General features: G+C 44.3%; 2 protein-coding genes across 3 annotated transcripts in view; one reads left to right on the top strand and one right to left on the bottom strand.

Annotated features, from left to right (window-relative positions):
* The window catches only part of foxm1 (forkhead box M1), a 29,608-nt gene extending 21,253 nt beyond the window's left edge, over positions 1-8,355 (bottom strand). For both annotated transcript variants that reach the window (XM_078567581.1, XM_078567582.1), the window contains exons 1-2: positions 8,116-8,355; positions 2,744-3,433 (exon numbers count right to left, since the gene is read on the bottom strand). In XM_078567581.1, the coding sequence (XP_078423707.1) occupies positions 2,744-3,389 (646 nt within the window). In that variant the 5' untranslated portion in view covers positions 3,390-3,433; positions 8,116-8,355. The remainder of the gene's footprint in view (positions 1-2,743; positions 3,434-8,115) is intronic.
* Positions 8,356-8,949: 594 nt separating this feature from the next.
* rhno1 (RAD9-HUS1-RAD1 interacting nuclear orphan 1) lies at positions 8,950-19,958 on the top strand. Its single transcript, XM_078567580.1, has 4 exons — positions 8,950-9,238; positions 9,944-10,019; positions 17,389-17,570; positions 18,615-19,958. The coding sequence occupies exons 3-4, from the start codon at positions 17,409-17,411 to the stop codon at positions 19,515-19,517; spliced, it is 1,065 nt and encodes a 354-aa protein (XP_078423706.1). The 5' UTR covers positions 8,950-9,238; positions 9,944-10,019; positions 17,389-17,408; the 3' UTR covers positions 19,518-19,958.
* The last annotated feature ends 474 nt before the right edge of the window (positions 19,959-20,432 follow it).

Genomic DNA, 20,432 nt, shown 5'->3' with positions numbered 1-20,432 from the left:
AAGCAAGTACCATTTGTGCCACTTAAGTGCTGAGTAATGGTTATCTCCAACAACAGAGATTCTAGCCATCCCCTCTTAGATTTACAGCATTAACATTGCTCAATCTACCAATATCAAGATTTTGGGCTTTATCATTGACCAGAAACTTAACTGTACCAGTCAAATAAATAGCAGATTAGAGGCTGGGAATTCTGCAGTGAGTAACTCACCACCCAACCCCGCAAAAGCCTATCCACCATTTACCTGTCAGGAGTGTCATGGAATACTCTCCACGTGCCTGGATGAGTGCAACTGCAACAACACTGAAGAAGCTTGATACTCTCTAGCACAAAGCAGCCCATTTGATCGGTACCCCATCCACCACCTTAAATATTCACTCCCTTCATCAGTGGTGCACAGTGGCAGCAGTGTGTACCATCTACAAGATGCACTGCGGCAACTTGCTAAGCTTTCTTTGTCAACACCTTCCAAACCTACAACCTCTACCCTCTAGAAGGACAAGGGCAGCAGATAATTGGGAACACCACCACCTGCTAGTTCTCCTCTAAGACTCACAATCATGACTTGGAACTATATTGCCGTTCCTTCACTATCGCTGGGTCAAAAGCTGGACCTCCCTTCCTAACAGCAGTGCACCTACATCACAGGACTGCAGTAGTTCAAGGGGACAGTTCACCACCAACTTCTCATGGACAATTAAAGATGGGCAGTGATGCTCACATCCCATGAATAAATATAAAAAAAGACAACTGGCTCCTGCCCTTCAAACTTCTGATCTTCATTGCCACAGGGGAGAGGATACACGGAGTAGATTTTGGAACAGATTATATAGTATTGCAGAGAATACCCATAAATGTGTTCTGTGCACTTTGGAGAGTTATTAGCAAGAAAAATAATGAGATCCAGAGAAGTAAAGGAAAGGCAGAAAATCCATTAACAATTAGCAGGCATAGTCCGTTGGACAGGTGGACTGGGACGAAATAATTTTGTTCTCCTCTGTTAAGAATTTGTACATTGCTTGGAATAGTAACAAAATGTAATTGTTAAATCTGAGGAAGAGTAGAATATCCCATTATAGCTAGAAAGGAAGGGGTATAATGATTTCTTGTGAGTGTAAAATGGGAATAGCAGTATAGTAGGCTATTCTGCCCATTAAACTTGCACTGTTCTTGCTAAACATGGCAGTTCTAATTTCTCAATCCCATTTTCTAACATGGGCCAAAGCCATTTATTGTCAACTCAGTGAAAATATTTTTTTCTACTTACTGTAAATTGTGGCATATAAGTCGGCCCAGTGTATAAGACGGCCAATTTTTCCAACCCCAAAAATCATGCTTACGCATATACCTGACATACAAGTTGACACCCCTTTACAGCTACAGCATACTATGCTTGCATTAGTCGTCAGTCTCAATTTTTCACCCTGCAAATGTATGTTTTACTTACTGGTACCTTACAGGGTGCAAAGAGTCAAGCAGCTGATATGGGCTGTGTTGCAAAGATGCGCAGGAGTTTAACACACTCCCATTTTTTGTGTTGGATGCTGATGACATTTTAAAATTGGCGACTACCCAGACTCATGCAGGTGGTTCACTTTCATGCTCGGCATATAAGTAGACCCTGGTTTTTGAAAGGATGTTAAGGCTTCGAAGGTCAACTTACATGCCGACATCCATAGGATCTCATTAAAACCTCACAATTTTGAACACCTTTATTGATCTCCTCTTCACTTTATGAAGTTGATAAATAGAGATATGTGGGTGCTTGGATGGGAGCAGTGACAGTCAGTGGAACTTGTTGCCTTGTGGGTCGTAGTATTGAGCAGAGGGAAAGAAGGGTGATTGAGAAGCAAAGGATTTTCTCTCCCATAAGATGTTAAACATTGTAAAACCTCTTGTGCTCTATCAGAGAGGTTAACGGGATCAGAGCTGTCTCCAATTATTGAACTGATAAACACGAGATTTCTACTGAAAATAGGTACGTACATGCTTTAAGTTCATTAAGCACTTAAAACAGTAATGGTTAAAAACCCGTTTCTGCTCAAAGTGGGAATTTAGCCTTTGTTTGCTTGAGGATTGTAACTTCCAGTACAGCCATGGGTGCACCCACCACAGCAAGAATTTCCTATATACAATCCTGCCCTGCACTTAGGAAAACCGGTTTGCCACTTCAAACACATTCAAAAATACAAGCTAGTAGAAAAAGTATAAATTGGAGTTACTGGAGTTAAATTAGAATTTAATTGTGGAGTTCAGATAGCAACATTAACTGCAAGAGGAATACACAAGTGGTTTCCCATCATTTTTTGAGGAATTGAAATTGTCTGTAAGTCACTCATACACTCACTACAGTCAGAGCAAAAAGCAAGTTCATATTATTTTTGTTCTTTTGTCAGAATTGTTCCCGTAATTATTTAAGCATGTCCACACATTAATAACTCTGATGTATTTAGTATTGATCAAATTTGCTGGAAACAAAATGCACATGCTGTAATTCCTGCATGAAGGAGAGATGAAAGGAAAAACTGTAAATGTCTCAAATCTACAAATAAATGCACAGGAATTTTGACGATAAAGGAAGTGAGTTAACGGAGATGCAGGTTAATATTTCCAGTGAGACATTCCATTTGGGGAAGAGTATTATTGAATAGTATTTTGATCTGTTTTCCAACTTCTTCACAGGATGTATTTTCTGTCTAGTCTCCCTGTGCCATATTATAATCTCACAAGGGACCGTTTCTTACCTGCACCAGTCTCCTGGTCGTAGACAGGTGAAGGCACCTGTGTTTGTGGGACGTGCACGGAGAGATCATCCTCCTTTTTGATGCTGACACTACTTGCAAAGTCCGCTCCTGCCACTTTGCTACTTGGGTTAGCAACTGTTAAGTTTGGCTCTTCTCGGAACTCCAAAGACTTTTGGCTCCTTTCCAGGAGTGTAGGAAAACCTCCTCGTGTTGCACAAGGATCATTGCTTTCCAAAGATTGAGTCTGGCGAGAGGAGGAAGTTGCATTACTGCTCAGAAGAATGAATTTCTTGGGTCCATTAGAGCCGCTCTCCTTTCCCTTTGCCGTGAGTGCTGCTATGATGCTTTGAAGATCAGCATTTTTTGGAATGAACACAACTTGGGTGTTGGGCATTGACGGGTGGTTCACAATCCGAATTCTCTCAGGGAATTTTTGAGTCTCGATAGCAGGGTGCTTTTGTGAGTTTCCCAAGTCATCTTTCCTTGGACAGGTGTTGGCTGTGCCAAAATCTCTGGATTCAGCTTTGTGTTTGCTCGGATCATTCTTGTCCCCGGCAGCATTCTCCTTTATATCCACCGGATTACTGAAGGTCAGGGGACGTTTCCTCCGTTTCAGAATCAAAGGCCTCCTTGGACTGGCTTTCATTATTATTGCAACTAGAGCTTCTTCAGTAATACACCATACAGTGCCTGCAACATTAGAATTCAATTAGAAACTCTCCACATAGTCAGAAATATAGGTTAAAAATGACAGGCAGAGTCAAATGCCAAGTATTAAACTAATTAGTTAAGGAGGATATTTGTTAGTAATAATGAGATGGAATATTTTAATGAAATAATCACTATTTGTTCTATAACTAAAAGGTGCGTAAAGTGATTAAGCAGAGTACAATTTTGCACATGTTCCGTGCAGGTCAGAAGTCAGGTGAACATTATCTACATTCTAAAATTAGATCAGAGGAATTGACGAGCAGGGAACCCAGTGCATCGAAATGTGCTTGCAGCAGTTCAGTAATCTCTTCAGTTCTCACTCTTATCTATATCATGTCCCCATCACCTACATTTAGATTATTGATGAAAGCATGAAATAACAATGGTCATAATATTAATCTATGTGACACGCAACCGGTGACTGGTCTCCAAGTATGTAACTGCGCGTTTAAAGAAACCATTGGGCAAATATTTGAAGCAGAGGAAGATACATAAAGGACGACAAGAGAATGAGACAGAGAGATTGATTCTTGATCGTTTTAGTATCGTCACTGGACAAGTAATCCAGAAACCCAGGGTAATGCTCTGGGGACCGGGGTTCAAATCCTACCACAGTAGGTAGTGGAATTTGAATTCAATAAAATTTCAGTTTGAATTCAATTATAAGTCTAATGACGACCATGAAACCATTGTCGGTTGTCATAAAGACCCATCTGGTTCACTAATGTCCTTTAGGGAAGGAAATCTGCCGTCCTCACCTGGTCTGGCCTACATGTGACTCCAGACCCACAGCAATGTGGTTGATTCTGAGCTGCCCATTAAAAATGCCTAAAAAGGCACTCAGTTGTATCAAACAGCAACAAAGTCTACAAGGAATGAAACCAGATGGACCCCTCAGCATTGACCTAGGCACCACACACAACAGCAGCAAACTCAGCCCTGTCGACCCTGCAAAGTCATCCTTACTAACCTCTGGGGGCTTATGCCAAAATTGGGAGAGCTGTCTCACAGATAGTCAATCAACAGCCTGACAAAATAGTCACACTCACGGAATCGTACCTTATAGACAACGTCTCAGACGCTACCATCCCTGGGTATGTCCTGTCCCACTGGCAGGGCAGACCCAGCAGAGGTGGCAACACAATGGCATACAGTCAGGAGGGAGTTGTCCTTGGAGCCCTCAATGTTGACTCTGGACCCCATGAAGTCTCATGGGATCAGGTAAAACATGGGCAAGGAAACCTCCTGCTCATTACCAAGTACCGGCAACCGCTCCCGCCCAGCTGATGAATCAGTGCTCCCCCATGTTGAACACCACTTGAAGGAAGCACTAAGGGCGGCAAGGGCACAGAATGTACTCTGGCATGGAAGCACCGAGCTGGCCAAGTCCTAAAGGACATAGCTGCTAGGCTGGGTCTGCAACAGGTGGTGAGGGAACCAACAAGAGGGAAAAATCTATTTGACCTCACTCTCGCCAATCAGTCTGCCACAGGTGCCTCTGTCCATGACAGTATTGGTAGGAGTGACCACCGCACAGTCCTTGTGGAAACGAAGTCCCGTCTTCATATCGAGTATACCGTGTGGCACTATCGCCGTGTTAAATGGGATAGATTTCAAACAGATCTAGCAACTCAAGACTGGGCATCCATGAGGCACTGTGGGCCATCAGCAGCAGCAGAATTATATTCAACCACAATCTGTAACCTCATGGCCCGGCATATCTACCATTACCAAAAAACCAAGGGATCATCCCTGGTTCAATAAAGAGTGCAGGAGGACATTCCAGGAGCAGCACCGGGCATACCTAATAATGATATGTCAACCTGGTGAAGCTACAACACAGGACTACTTATCTGCCAAACAGCGCAAGCGGCATGCAAAGTGATTCCACACCCAGCAGATCAGATCGAAGCTTTGCAGTCCTGCCACATAGAGTCGCGAGTGGTGGTGGACAATTGAACAACTCACTGAAGGAGGAGGCTCCACAAATAATCCCATCAGTGCAAAAGATAAGGCTGAAGCATTTGCAACAATCTTCAGCCAGAAGTGCCAAGTGGATGATCGCTCTTGGCCTCCTCCAGAGGTCCCCAGCTATACAGACACCAGTCTTCAGCCAATTCAATTAACTCCATGTGATATCAAGAAACAGCTGAATGCACTGGATAGTGCAAAGGCTATGGGCCAACATAACGTCTTGGCAATAGTACTGAAGACTTGTGCTCCAGAACCTGCCACACCCCTAGCCAAATTTTTCCAACGCAATTGCATCTACCTGGCAATGTGGGAACTTGCCCAGTTATGTCCCATCCACAAAAGGCAGGATAAATCCAACCCGGCAAATTACCAGTCTACTCTCGATCATCAGTAAAATGCTAGAAGGGGTCATCAACATTGCTATCAAGCGGCACTTGCTTAGAAATAACCTGCTCACTGATGCTCAGTTTGGGTTCCGCCCGGGCCACTCAGCTCCTGATATCTTTACAGCCTTGGGTCAAACATGGATAAAAGGGCTGAAGGGCTGAACTCCAGAGGCGAGGTGAGAGTGACTGCCCTTGACAACAAGGCAGCATTTGACCAACTATAGCATCAAGGAGTCCCAGCAAAACTGGGGTTAATGGGAATCAGGGGAAAACTCTCTGCTGGTTGGAGTCATACCAAGCACAAAGGAAGATGGTGGAGGTTGTTGGAGGTCAATTATCTCAGTTCCAAGACATCACTGCAGGAGTTCCTCAGGGTAGCATCCTCGGCCCAACCATCTTCAGCTGTTTCATCAATTACCTTCCTTCCATCATAAGGTCAGAAGTGGGGATGTTTGCTAATGATTGCACAATGTTCAGCACCATTCGTGACTCCTCAGATACTGAAGCAGTCCGTGCCCACATGCAGCAAGACCTGGACAATATCCAGGCTTGGGCTGACAAGTGGCAAGTAACATTTGCACACAAGTGCCAGGCAATGACCATCTCCAACAAAAGAGAATCTAACCATCGCCCCACGACACTCAATGGCATTACCATCGCTGAATCCTCCACTATCAACATCCGGAGGTTTACCATTGACCAGAAACTGAATTGGGCTAGCCATATAAATACTGCGGCTACAAAAGCAGGTCAGAGGTTAGGAATCCTGCAGTGAGTAAATCACCACCTGACTCCCCAAAACCTGTCCACCATCTACAGGGCACAAATCAGGAGTGTGATGGAATACTCTCCTCTTCCCTAGTGCAGCTCCAACAAAACTCAAAAAGCTCAACCATCTAGGACAAAGCAGCCTGGTTAATTGGCACCCCATCCACAAACACTCACTCCCTCCACCACCACCGTTAAACAGTGGCAGCAGTGTGTACCATCTACAAGATGCACTGCAGTAACTCGCCAAGGCTCCTTAGACAAACCCATGACTGCTACAATCCAGAAAGAGAAGGGCAGGTGCATAGGAACACCACCATCTGTATTTTCCCCTCCAAGCCACACACCATCCTGACTTGGAAATATATCATTTCTTTACTGTCACAAGGTCAAAATCCTGGAACTTCCTCCCTAACAACACTGTGGGTGCACCTACACCACATGGACTGCAGCAGTTCAAGAAGGCAGTTCATCTCCACCTTCTCAAGGGCCATTAAGGATGGGTAATAAATGCTGGCCTAGCCACATCCCATGAATGAATAAAAAAAGAGCAGTCAGCACAGATTTGATGGGCTGAGCTATAAACGTCCAAAGTTCTATTCAAGTGCTGACAATTCAACAGTCAGTACACTGTTCTACCTCACCAACAGGTACTCTTTAAAGCCGTCTGAAAGCTTACTGTCAAACAAGTAAGGATCCATCCAATGCTTTACATGCGGATCAGTTGGCAAAGTAGGAGAAAAATTAGGGACGGTGACCAAACTTACTGTGTGAAAGATGTAGCCTTCGAGGAAGCTTTAAAAGATGAAGACATTGATGACTGGATGGAGATTCGGGAAGATAATTCCAGAGTACAGGAGCCACTGATGGTGAAGTAGAGCAGGGGACAGAGAAACGCACAATTGACCCAGTAAGGAGATCAGTAATAAAGAGAAGTTAAGGATTGCAGAAGGTGGATGAGAAGGATTTAAAAATGGGATTTCTGATTTGATATACTGAGGGATGGGAAACCAGTGGACGTCAATAAAAGCAGCGATAGTTATTATCCTGAATGTCTAATGTCTTTCGAAAGGGATAATAAGAGGGCATCGCATTTTACCCAGTATGTTCAGCAAAAGAATTGCATTGCATAAGTGCCCTCTTCAAGATGAAGGCACCACCAATACAACCGGCCCAACAAACTGGAAATACGGGAGTGTTATGTGAGAGACAGGAATGTCGACTGCAGAATTGAACAGGGGTTAGGATCAAACTGGGGTGTCCAGTGTATTCCTGATTGTTCCTTCATGATCGAGGTTTCTTTACAGATCCAGCAACAATTCGATAAACATTCGTTCACAATAAAGTAGCTGTGGGCAGCAGGCCACACTGCCGAGCTGACAGGCGGCCGGTGAACAAACGGCCGTAGACGGGGTCAGCTCTCGGCTCTGGAACCCAGGACCGTTGTTACAGTTTATTTCACCCTGAAGCTAATGCGAATGGGTCGGATCCCGGGACAGACTGACTGACAGCCCACCCCGGGCACACACTCACCTGCATATTACCGGCTTCCGCACGGCGGATCCACCCAATCCCGGTTCAGACCCACATCCGGACCCAAGGCAGGTGTCAATGACCCAGTCGGAATTTCTCTCCACGCCTGTCCTTTCACCCGGGCCCCGGGGCTTTGGCTCCGTCTCTGTCCGGGCCCCGGGGGTTTGGCTCCCTCTCTGTCCGGGCCCCGGGGGTTTGGCTCCGTCTCTGTCCGGGCCCCGGGGGTTTGGCTCCCTCTCTGCCCGTGTCTCTGTCCGGGCCCCGGGGGGGTTTGGCTCCCTCTCTGCCCGGGTCTCTGTCCGGGCCCCGGGGGGGTTTGGCTCCCTCTCTGTCCGGGCCCCGGGGGTTTGGCTCCCTCTCTGCCCGGGTCTCTGTCCGGGCCCCGGGGGTTTGGCTCCCTCTCTGCCTGGGTCTCTGTCCGGGCCCCGGGGGTTTGGCTCCCTCTCTGCCCGGGTCTCTGTCCGGGCCCTGGGGGGGGATTAGCTCCCTCTCTGCCCGGGTCTCTGTCCGATCTCCGGCCCCAGAATCCGCCCCTGCTGATTTTTTTGTTACAGTTTACGGCCAGTTGGATTTTTTTTGAATTTCTAGCGTTCTGTCACCATGGACCAATCCAATCGTAGCGCGGAGGTCAGGTGGGGCGTAAGCAGCCAATCCGCGAACCAAAAGCACCTGGTTGGTGGAGCCACTAGAACGCGGGGTGCGCCAATTGGAAGTGGCGAAGGAGGAAAGTGTTACCGGTCTGTGCCGGATAGCCAATAGGAGCAGCGGTGTGGAGCCGAACAGCCAATAGGAGCAGCGGAGTGGGGCCATGGGCGGGGCGAGGTCAGAGAGCGGGACAGATTGAAACAGAAACACAGCCATTGAGATCCTGCAATAGAAACTGTTGAGAATAGCAGCGGGTAAAGTGTATTTGAAAGGTAGAAATAATAAAGGGTGATTAGACGGAGTATAGCCTGGGATAGAGAGCAAGGCTTTTAGGGAATGGCGTGTGACCCACCACCTTGTAATTGGTACCCAGGAAGAACAACATCCTGAAACGGTGCGACCACGGAACAGGAAGGATGGTCACAGCTTGGCCTATTACATCGGCCAGCACTCTACTGCTGGAATCAGAAAAGCACAGGTTTTTCTTAAACTTTTCTTAAACACAAGATTAGCAGCACAGAGACCGAACATTCTGCCGAAATAGTCTAGACTGGTGTTCATGCTCCTTATATGTCTCCTTTCGCTCTACTCCATATAATCCTATTAACATATCTTTCTATTCCTTCCTCTCTCATGTACTTAACTAGTGTCTCCTTAATTGCATCTATGTTATTTGCCTCCAACAAGATAATTCTGTACAATATAAACCTATTTAACACAGTGATTTTTAAGTACTGTATAGATCATGCATTGTTTGCAATGTAAGAATGCATTAAGAGGTGTAACATTTAATATATCATGCCGGTCTCCTAGAATAGCATAATATACTATTATATTAGTATAATAAGAAAGAGGGCAACTAAGTTAGGAGCAGTACAGCAATGAGTGTTGTAATACAACATAGCCCAGGCAAAAACAAAAGAACATAAAACTGTACACAGACAAGTGAGTTGCCCAGCCACCAAATGTTTGATATAGTACGTTCAGGGAGGAGACTTGCAGTATTTGACGAGCCTAACTTGTTCCATCATTTGAGACTGTGGGATCTCCTGAAAGACTTAGGTGGATTGTAAGCTGCGAGACAGCATACCCTTAAAGTTCTTTTATTGTATTGGATTGGTGTTAAATTCAGATGTTGGGACATTGTGATTTAAAAAAAAAATCTCTTCTCATTTTCATGCAGTAAGATGCTTTAGAATATCAGCTAAGGGGAATACCAATGTTGCCATCCAGCAGGATACGTCAGAATTTTTGAGAAGGTATGTACTAATTTAAAATACAGGTAAATTAAAACATTGTTTATTTCAAAAGAAACTGACATTGTTCAGGTACAAATAATTGTTCCTTGAAACATTCCTTTGATAGTGGTGTCAATTGTCTTTAAAGTAAATTAAAATTTGTGTTTCAAATCTCATACAACACTGGGGAAGTGGAACGCACTAGTAGGAACTTAAACTCATCCTGACACTTTGCTGGAACCACTGCCCTCAGGCAAATACTTCAGATTGACAAACCAAATGGGTTTAAGGAACAATCTTGTACAACAGTGACCCCAAAATAAATCTAAACTCTACTGTTGGCCAAGATATAATCAGTTTACATTGGCTTTATGTTGTTACAAGTTATAACATTGAAAGTTGCACTCAGTACCTGAAAAGGGAGAAACCTTTCTGTCTTTGTATTTAGTTGTCTAAAAAAAGACCTTATTCTGTAATTGCCAAGAGGCCTCAGTCTCAAGACTACTAGCACTTCTCATTGCTTAGGCTAATTAGGCTCCTTCGACAGCACCTTCCAAACCCACGACCACTATCACCTAGAAGGACAAGGGCAGCAGATATGGGAACACCACCACCTGGAAGTTCCCCTCCAAGTCACTCACCATCCTGACTTGGAAATATATCGTCATTCCTTCACTGATGCTGGGTCAAAATCCTGGAACTCCCTTCCTAACAGCACTGTGGGTGTATCTACACTGCATGGTCTGCAGTGTTTCAAGAAGGCAGCTCACCATCACCTTCTCAAGGGCAAATAGGGATGGGCAATAAATGCTGGCCCAGCTAGTGAAGCCCACATTCTGTGAATGAATTAAAAAAAAAAGACCTTTTAACCAAAATCTTTAGGCCCCTTCTAAGGAAATGTCCCCATTTGTCCTGTCGTCATCATAAGAAAATGAGTAGGCCATTCACCCACCTCGAGCCTTTTGAGCCACTCATTATGACTGACCCGTACCGTAACATCATTTGGACCATAAGTAGAAGTAGGCCATTCGGCCCATCGAGTCTGCTCCACCATTCAATGAGATCATGGCTGATCTGATAATCCTCAAATCCACTTTCCTGCCTTTTCCCCATAACTCTTGATTCCCTTACTGATTGAAAATCTGTCTGTCTCAGCCTTGAATATACTTAGCAACCCAGCCTCTACAGCCCTCTGCGGTAATGAATTCCACAGATTTACTACCCTCTGAGAGAAGAAATTCCTCCTCATCTGTCTTAAATGGGTGAACCCTTACTCTGAGATTATGCCCTCTGGTTCTAGACTCTCCCACAAGGGGAAATAACCTCTCAGCATCTACCCTGTCAAGCCCCCTAAGAATCTTATATGTTTCAATAAGGTCGCCTCTCATTCTTCTAAACTCCAATGAGTACAGACCCAACCTACTCAACCTCTCTTCATAAGAAAATCCCTCCATACCCGGGATCAACCTAGTGAACCTTCTCTGGACTGCCTCCAATGCCAGTATATCTTTCCTTAGATAGTGGGGACCAAAACTGTTCACATTATTCTAGGTGTGCTCTAACTGGTGCCTTTAATAATTTTAGCAAGACTTTTCCATTGTTATTCTCCATTCCCTTTGAAATAAAGGCCAACATTCCATTTGCCTTCGCTATTACCTGCTGAACTTGTATGCTAGCCCTTTGTGATTCATGCATTTACTCACTGTTGCTTCATATCCTATGATATGCTTACCAAACAAACACCTATTGTCAGTGTTTCTATTAATCAGTATTTGCAGCCATTTGGGAAGAGACCTCTAGGTTTCCATTATCCTTTGTGTGGAAACTGCTTCCTGATTCCACTGACTGGCCTAACTCTACCTTTAAGATTATGCCCTTGCTTTCTGGATTACCCGCCAGAGGAAACAGTGTTTTCTTTTATCTACCATGTTAAATCCAGTTAACATTTTTAAAAACTTCAATAAGACACTCAACCTTTTAAACTCAAGGGAATACAAACTAAGTGTACATAATCTGTCCTCATAATTTAATTCTTTAAGCCCTGGTATTCTGATGAATTTGTGTTGTATTCCCTCAAAGACCAATATTTTTTCATGAAGTTGTCTCATCAAGACTCTGTGCAACTGAAACATCCAATCTGCCTTATTTATGTTCGTTTCAACAACCAGCTCAGATAACCTACCCCACAATTCTATTATCCTACAAAGTTTAGCCTTGCTCTTCCTCCTAACTTACTAACCTTGAGTATGTCGGATTTTATTTATCTGAAACTGATCAATTACCAACTCCCTTCATAATTCGAAACTTCAATTAAATCGCTTCAGAATCCTCTTTTTGTAAGAAAGAGAACCCCATTTCCTTAACTTTTCTGAATAACTTCCTTATATCCAAAATGATCTTTGCTTTCTACTGAAGTCCAACAATATTTGAAATATGAATAAGTAAACAGAACTGCAAAACACATTCTAGATTGAGTCCAGCCAACTGTTTCATCTGTCTATCCACTGATATAGTTTGGCACCTTACTTGTTTTTTGCAATTATAGCTAAGCACTGTATTGATCATTTTTATAGATTTACGCACTAAATAACCGTAGTATGGATTCAATGGAATCAGCTTTACCCTGCTGGTAACTTCCATTTGTCTCAGTCAAAAGATTGCGGATTTAAATCAGGACTTTGGTTGGTAGATTAGCCTGACAATTTTTGAATGAGATGTCAAAGTAAGGACATATTTGCCTGTTCAGGTGATTCCACGGTAGTGTTTGAAGAAGAGCTGGAAGTTCCTGGTCAACAGTCCTCTCTCTCACGGAATTTATTCTGTGATAATTAATTTTTGCTGGTGATGAACTGATCATTCATTGTGTTGTTTTTGGAATCCTATGATGTGCAACTGGCTGCCAGATATTGCACACCAGAGTAATTTGTTATATGTGAAAATTCTTTTGTGAAAGTCACATTAAAGTTGTTTTCATCAATGGTAATTATTGTTGAAATTATTTAAATAATTTCGTGACTGGGGTTAGTAACGAAAGGCTTTGCCCTCAGGATTTTGTCATTTTTTTTTCTGGCATGGAGAACTGCTGTGAAAGTGGAGCACATTATTTCAGTGTGTACGTTTATGTAGGTCCCAAATTGTTGCTAAATTGTAGTTCTGGGAAAAAGTGTTATATTCCAAAAGATCAGTTGAAGCTCAGAACTGGAGCCAATCTTTATAATGTTTTTATATAGAGTTACACATTACAAGCTTGCACCTCCTAACCCCAACAACCACAGTTTTTTGTGTCTATTTATACCTTTTTTTTATCCAATCATACGGTTACCAAAAAAAGCAGAACTAAGAGCTGCTTTTGAAAGGGGCTCCACTAATACACTGTATTAGGGTGATGATGCACGCACTCCAGTCCTCACTACATTGCCCACTGGTGGTCACCATGGTGGGGACAAAGCTGTGGAGAAAGGAAGGCAGCCAGACTGAATGACGGTCCCAGGAACAGCACTTGCCCCCGTCCCCCGACCCCTGCCCCAACCTGATCGTCTGCTTCCTGGACTTGTTGATGACCACCTTGGCTAGGCCCGGAAGCAGTCCCACAAAGAGGTCCTCTCTGCACTGGGTGCCCAAAGATCAGGAAGGTCCTGTTCTGAAGAGTGGCAAGAAATTGAGGAGTACCCCCACCCCCTGCCCTGCTTTAGATAAAAGAAGAGAAGCTACTATCTCACACATTCTGTGTAGATGTGGAACACACTGCACTTAATAGTCTATTGTGGGGGACCTCATGCCAAGTCCCTGAGGGACAGAGGCAGGACCCCCAAGTAGAGAGCCCCCCCGCCCCCAACCACCGGGGTCTGCCACCTCCTCGGGACAAGAGGATGGAATGCATGTCTGGATGACTGACATGTGTGAGGACATGGCAGATTGCAACAGCAGCCCTTACAGGAAACCCATCTGCGCAGAGTGGAATGGCATGGACAGGATTTCCAAGAGATGGCGCTCAAGCTTTGGGGCTGAAGCACCCAAAAGGAAGTTTTGGGACCTGACACTGATGAGAAATTCTGTCCCAACAGGGGTCAGCATGGACAAGACTGGTCCTCATGCCTGAGCTGCCTTGAGTGCAATCTGGGCCAAATACCACTTTGAGATTCTTGGTGGCTTTGTACATGAGCTAGATGCATCTAAAGATGTGTTGTGCCAATTAATCTGGCAACGTCTAGCCTGCTTCTCCACCACCAAGTATGTCCCTGACTCTAGTCACCTCTACTCGGCCAGCCACATGGTCCTGATAAAGGTGCGGATTCCTAAGCATTGGTTCCCAGAGGATAGCTGCCACTCATGATGAGGGAGAGCTCCACTGGAGGTGGCCATGTTAGTACAAGACAGAAAGCTTCTGCAAGGAGGCATGGATATACAACTCCCCCATGGCCCCCACCAGGTTTAAAAACAGGAGCTGTGTGTTGTAATTAGGTCAAGCAACTGGTGGAAGAAGTAAGCCAGCACGGACCATCTAGGAGGATCCATGACATACAGGTATCTCTGCAGGGTCACTTCCTGGGTGTGAAGGCACATCAGCAGCTGACCACCCTCCCTAAGCAGGACACTCTGCACTGCAGCAGAGACCCATTGCACTCATTTTGTTCCAGAAGAAGTCAATGAGCTGCTTCAGTATCTTGACAAACTCAGGGAGAGATCAAAATGACCAACCAGTACCACAGAATAGCAACCACTGGTTTGTGACAAGTGCTCGACCCTCGGAGGACAGCACCCTGAGCAGTCCTGTCCATTGCTCCAGGAAAGTGGTGACCTTGGCCTGCAGCTCTTGCTAGATCACCAGCCAGGTGTCCTTGACAGGGCTAAGATAAAGGAGGTGGCTGGGTGGCCTGAGTTTATTCAGGGAGTCCAGCTGTCACTGACCCACCAGGAGTCCAGAATATTTCTCCCAGTTGATTCTGATGAAGGATTCTGTGGAGTCAACCTGCTGCCACTCATGCATCCTGTGATGGTCAGTGGCACCCACGAGGAGCACATCATCAGTGTACGCATGATGAGGATGAACTCCACTCCTGGATTGCGCAGAGTTACTCTGCTAGAGTAACAAAAAAGGCTGCATGCAGGTGGCATAAAACTAGCTGAGCATTGGGAACCCCGACACGCTCCTCTCCCAAAACAAAGGGCCGCTGTCAAAAACTTGTTAATCTTAATAGACACTGATACTCCATGGGGTTGAACAGAAGCTGGCTATGGGTGACACAATGCGCCCTGAACCTAAACAAATATTCTTGATCCGCCCTGTAAAATGCTTCCCCCTTATCAAGGGAAATGAAGGTGATCCACACATCAGTTCTCTGGGAATGGTGGATCAGGTTGCTTACCAAATGGATTGTCCAACCTGGGACCATGTAATACTGGTCAGAGTGGATTATTTGGGCCAGCATGGAGCCAAGGGAAGCAAACCTGGCCCTAGCAAATATCTTGTAAGCCTGTGCTGAGGAGGGAGACCAGGCGCCTGTTCTTAAGCAAACAGAAATTTCAGTTGGCTTCTCCAGCTCCGACTTTCCCCTTGAGAGTTGATCGATTGCACTGCCTGAGTGGACTTGCGCCCCCTGGGCTGATCGCTCACTCACTCTTTCCTCTTACTTGCTCTCTCCACAACACCCCCCCCAGTTCTCTCCCAGAAAGCTAGTTGCTGAAGGGTAGAACTAGAGCCAATCTTTACACATTTTCATAAACATTTATTTACAGAATTTATGCATTACAAGCATAGACCTCCTAACCCCAACAACCTCTTTCAGTCTGCCTACTCAAACAGGTACAAATGAATTGCCAGTGAATGCCCACCATCTGTATACAATTAAACTCAATTAATACACAATTAACAAAAGCACCGTGTGCGTGCGTGCATGTGTGTGTCTGTGTGTGTTCATTGTCCTTGATGCTGTTGTTGGATAGAATTTGGTAAGCAGGAGATACAATTCTTGTACTATTGCCTTTAAAGCAGTGCTACCCAAACTATTTTCCATTATGACCCCATTTTAACACTTGAAAAGTAATGTCACCCCAGACACCAGCAAAAACAAAACCGCAATAAAGCAGCATAGCAACATTCAGTATATAATTATTAAAGTTCATGTATTATAGATCAACATATAATAATAGGTAAAAATGAAAATCTGTGCTTGTAAAGTCATTTGTAAAATGTTAGTATTTTATGTTGTGCAGATTAGAGCCAAGCTCTCTTCCCTGGTGATAGATTCAGTAAAGATCCTCTCCCCACCCCACCCCACCCCACCCCTCACATGTACATTGTAATTAGCCCAACACATACACACTCAGTAGCACCTCTTCCCCAAAATACCCACACTCTGTAGCCCTTCTCCCCAACCCACTCACTCACCCACTCACTCAATGGTCCCTCTCTCCAACCCACTCGCTCACTCATTTACTCAGTAGCCCCCCTCCCCAACCCACCCACACTCAGCCCCTCTCCCCAATCCGTTCACTCACACACACACACACACACACACACACACGCTCACTCAGTAGCCCCTCCCCCCCAACCCACCCACACTCAACCCCTCTCCCCAACCCACCCACTCACACTCGGTTAGCCCCTCTCCTCTTCTCCCATTTTGGTCTAGTTGTGGGTGCCTATGAAGCAGAGTCACTAGCCTGGGTTAAGGAGTCTGGACAACAGGCAGACGAGCAGAAACATAGCAAAGTTTAAAGACACCACTCACTTTCCCCATGATCCTCCAGTTTTTCCCTACGCTCCAGACATAGTCTCTGCCGGCCTCTTATTGCGCCAACTTGGCACGCAAGCATCCTGGGCCCACTCGGCACTTGCCCTCAAAGGTATTTCCTGAAGTTAAAGAGCATCTATGGCTCACCGTCCGCCCTGTGCTTTTGGCAGAATTGATCCAGTTGTTCCAGGGCAGTTATGTCTGTGTCTCCGAACTGGATCATCTCCTCTCAGCAGTCGCCATTGGTGCTTGAAGGAGGGGGAGCCCACAACCCCAAATGTGACCTCTGCAACCCCATCGGGGGTCCTGACCCAGTTTGGGAACTGCTGCTTTAAAGGTTCCATAAAGCACACTTTCTAGAAAAAAATAAACCTTTATATTTTTGCTCCTCTCTCCTGAAGGCTTCTAACTCTGTTCAGTGGTTTGTGCGTGTTTGTATTTTTCCAGCAGATGTGAATTGATTACGATCAGGCACAGCCATCCCTCCCAAAAACTCCACTGGTTGAAATCTGCTAATTCAGCAGGGATCAGATACCAAAACTGCAGCCATCTTGATCTTGTATGTTTTTCATGAATTTGCCTGCTGGGCTATTGAAGGAAACCCAATTTTATTTTCTTGATTTTAAAAAAAAAATTCTATTCCAATGCATTCCAAGGTCAAGATGTTGGGTGCTTGATGCCCCGCAAGAAGAAGCCCAGCCAATCCAAGAAGCCCCCTTTGCTGTTTCTGGAGAGTCCACAAAAAGGAGAAAAGTGTAGGCAAGTGGTGCCTCTACCATCTGCGGTAAACCCACGCCAGGTATCCTGTGTGCCAGTTGACCAGTCTTCGTTCACTTGGGTGTGTTGTTTTCTGTACTTCTCAATATTTTTAGTATAAGAATATACGACCATCCCCTACTACTATACAGTATGATCCCCTATGCAATTTTAAATGCCTTGACAACGTAGCCTTGGATTGTCAGATTGTGACCATGTGTTTTAATTGTCACAGGCCCATAGCACTCAATTTTATGTGTCATTGTAGTCGAGTCCACATTGTCAGATATACATTTGAAGAAACTTGCTGCTCCATACTTGCATTTAATAAAAGAATACTGAAAATTGAGTAAATGGTTTTCCTTTCAAAAGAAAACTTCAAAGTTATAAAATAAGTGCGTATTTCCCATGGACAAAATGTAACTAAAATTCTACATAGTTTCCTCCTAAAATACATGTTCCACAAGTATTATACTTGAAGATTCACTTGGGTTTATTTTCAAAGCAGCATCACTCATCCAAGGTTCATTCTCCTCAATGAAAATGTGACTAAGTATTTCTTTGTCTTTTGTCCTTTGTTAATTGATATTCATACTGTGAGGGAGGAAAGGTGGAAATTGTCTTGATAATTTGTGTAATCTAACATCAATTATGTTTCTTCTGTTGGCCATGGCTCAGTGAGTAGAACTCTCATCTGAGTCAGTGATTGTGGGTTCAAGCCGCACTCCAGGACTCGAGTGCAAAAATCAAGGCTGACGCTTCAGTGCAGTACTGAGGGAGCACCGCAATGTCCAAGGTGCTGTCAGTCAGATAAAATGTTAAACCAAGTCTGCCCTCCTCAGGTGGATGTAAAAGATTGCAAGGCACTATTTTCAAGAGGAGCAGGGAAGTTATTCCCAGTGTCGTGGCCAATATTGATTCCTCAGTCACATCACAACGATGCATTATTCGGTCATCAGCACATTGTTTGTGGACGCTTGCTATGCATAAATTGGCTGTTGTATTTCCTACAACAGTGACTATACTTCAAAAGTACTTCCTTGGCTGTAAAGTGTTTTGGGATGTACATGGTCATATAAGGTGCTCTATAAATGTAAGTCTTTTTCTGTTTTCTTATCTCCTCCAGGTGTTGCCACAGTTTGAATTTTCAGACACAACAGTTCAAGGACCAAGACAAGAGCAACACAAAAATAACAGATCTGACCGTACAGCACAACACAGGAACTACAAAGAGAAGCAGAGTACTGCACCAAAAGCAGGAGTTGTGAGAAAATCACACGTTAACTTTGTCCCCTTGACCTTTTTGGGCAGTGATGAGTTGCCTGTTCAGGAGAACCACAAAGTTCATCCTAGCACCTGTCAGAAAGTTGGAACCCATGGACAAGCTAGACTGCCAACAAATAAAACTTCATTTATGGGAAAGACCTACCAAGGACATAAAGATGACAGTTCCTTTGGAAGGGTTCAGAATTCAGATGCCTTGGGTCAGAAGCTCAAACGTAGACGAAGGTCTATGTCGAAGGGCATCTTGGTTGGTAAAATAAGCTGTGCCGCAAGTACAGGATGGAATATACCCCACAGTTCTGTGAAATGCTCCAGTTTCAGTTCTCCGTTGTATTGTATCAACCGCCAAACTAGTGCAGACCCTGGTGGTAAGGAGCTCTCCCTTTCTGATCACTTTGCTGAATCATTTGATGAGGTATTCATTCTACCACACGTTAGCACTCCCACAATTGATGGCTTCCTTCCAGTGGCTAGCTTGAAAAAAAATATTGGTAGATTAAGGGACAGGACACCAGACATACACAATAAGATTCCTTTCTGTGGTAGAGCGGAGGACTGTTTGGACACATCATCTGGACTAAACAATGATTCTTCTGAGGAATCCCTGTCTTCGGAGGTTTGGGTGCAGGACACTCCAGAGCGTGAATATGGAGTCAAAGCGACCTGGCGAAGACGGCCACACATTATGCAGTATTTGAAAGATCGTGGGAAATTAACCAATAGCGATGTGCTTGTTGGCAGATAAGGGGACACTCTCACTTTGACAAAAGTTTTATTCATTATAATGCAGATAGTGACCTGTCCATTTCAAATGTTACCATTGATATGATTTTCTGGGTATTGGGCTTGTTGAGGCTATGTAGGAGCACTGTCTTAACCTACGGCTGTCAATGTTGCTATGCAGCTTGCCCAGACCTGCAGGACTTTGACATTCATTGGGTTTAATATAAAATCTCCATCCTCAACTTTGGTATCTCCCATGTCAGTGCAACATCAGGTCCTGATTCCATTAAATATGCCTTAGATTAATGTAAACTCATGTGACATTGTGAAAAATCAATGTAATTGGCTCATGCCCACAACAATTCGTGTTGTATATCTTCATTAGTGATGTGTTTGAAATGATCACCCTGCTATGCATCCCCTTATTCCAGATTTTTAGAATAAAAGTAATTTCCGTCTGCAAGCTGTAAGAATTCTATCACATGGATATCACATCAATTTCAAACCATTCCTACTGATCACAAAACAAAAACAAAAATACCTGGAAAAGCTCAGCAGGTCTGGCAGCATCGGTGGAGAAGAGCACAGTTGACGTTTCGAGTCCTCATGACCCTTCAACAGAATTCCTACTGATTATAGGTCATAGCATAAAACTACCTGTAAGCTGACAATAAATTGGCAATTTGAATCAAGTCAACCAGTGGCTGATTTGAGAAATGGAAATGTTACATTGGTGTAGTTTAGGTTTTTCTTCCAAAACCGGCATTTCAACTGTAATTTGGGAATATTTTGGGAAATTTATCGTCTTACCTGAATCCCTCTACCTTCCCCTCAGCTCAATGTGCAGTAAAATGAAAAATTACAAAAAAATACAGGCAGAACAGAGGTTTAAGTTTAATTTCAACATTGTGAAGGCTACATTCGGGGGAAAGGACTG

Source organism: Cetorhinus maximus, chromosome 22 (genome assembly GCF_964194155.1).
Source record: "Cetorhinus maximus chromosome 22, sCetMax3.hap1.1, whole genome shotgun sequence".
NCBI classification, from domain to species: Eukaryota; Metazoa; Chordata; class Chondrichthyes; order Lamniformes; family Cetorhinidae; genus Cetorhinus; species Cetorhinus maximus.
This window is presented reverse-complemented; position numbering and strand designations above follow the sequence as displayed.

Bases quoted from the DNA above. Each gene is read 5' to 3' on its own strand.
- rhno1 (XM_078567580.1), top strand. From the start codon at position 17,409: ATGCCCCGCAAGAAGAAGCCCAGCCAATCCAAGAAGCCCCCTTTGCTG. The intron at 17,571-18,614 runs GTGTGTTGTTTT...TATCTCCTCCAG, and splicing joins ACCAGTCTTCGTTCACTTGG to GTGTTGCCACAGTTTGAATT.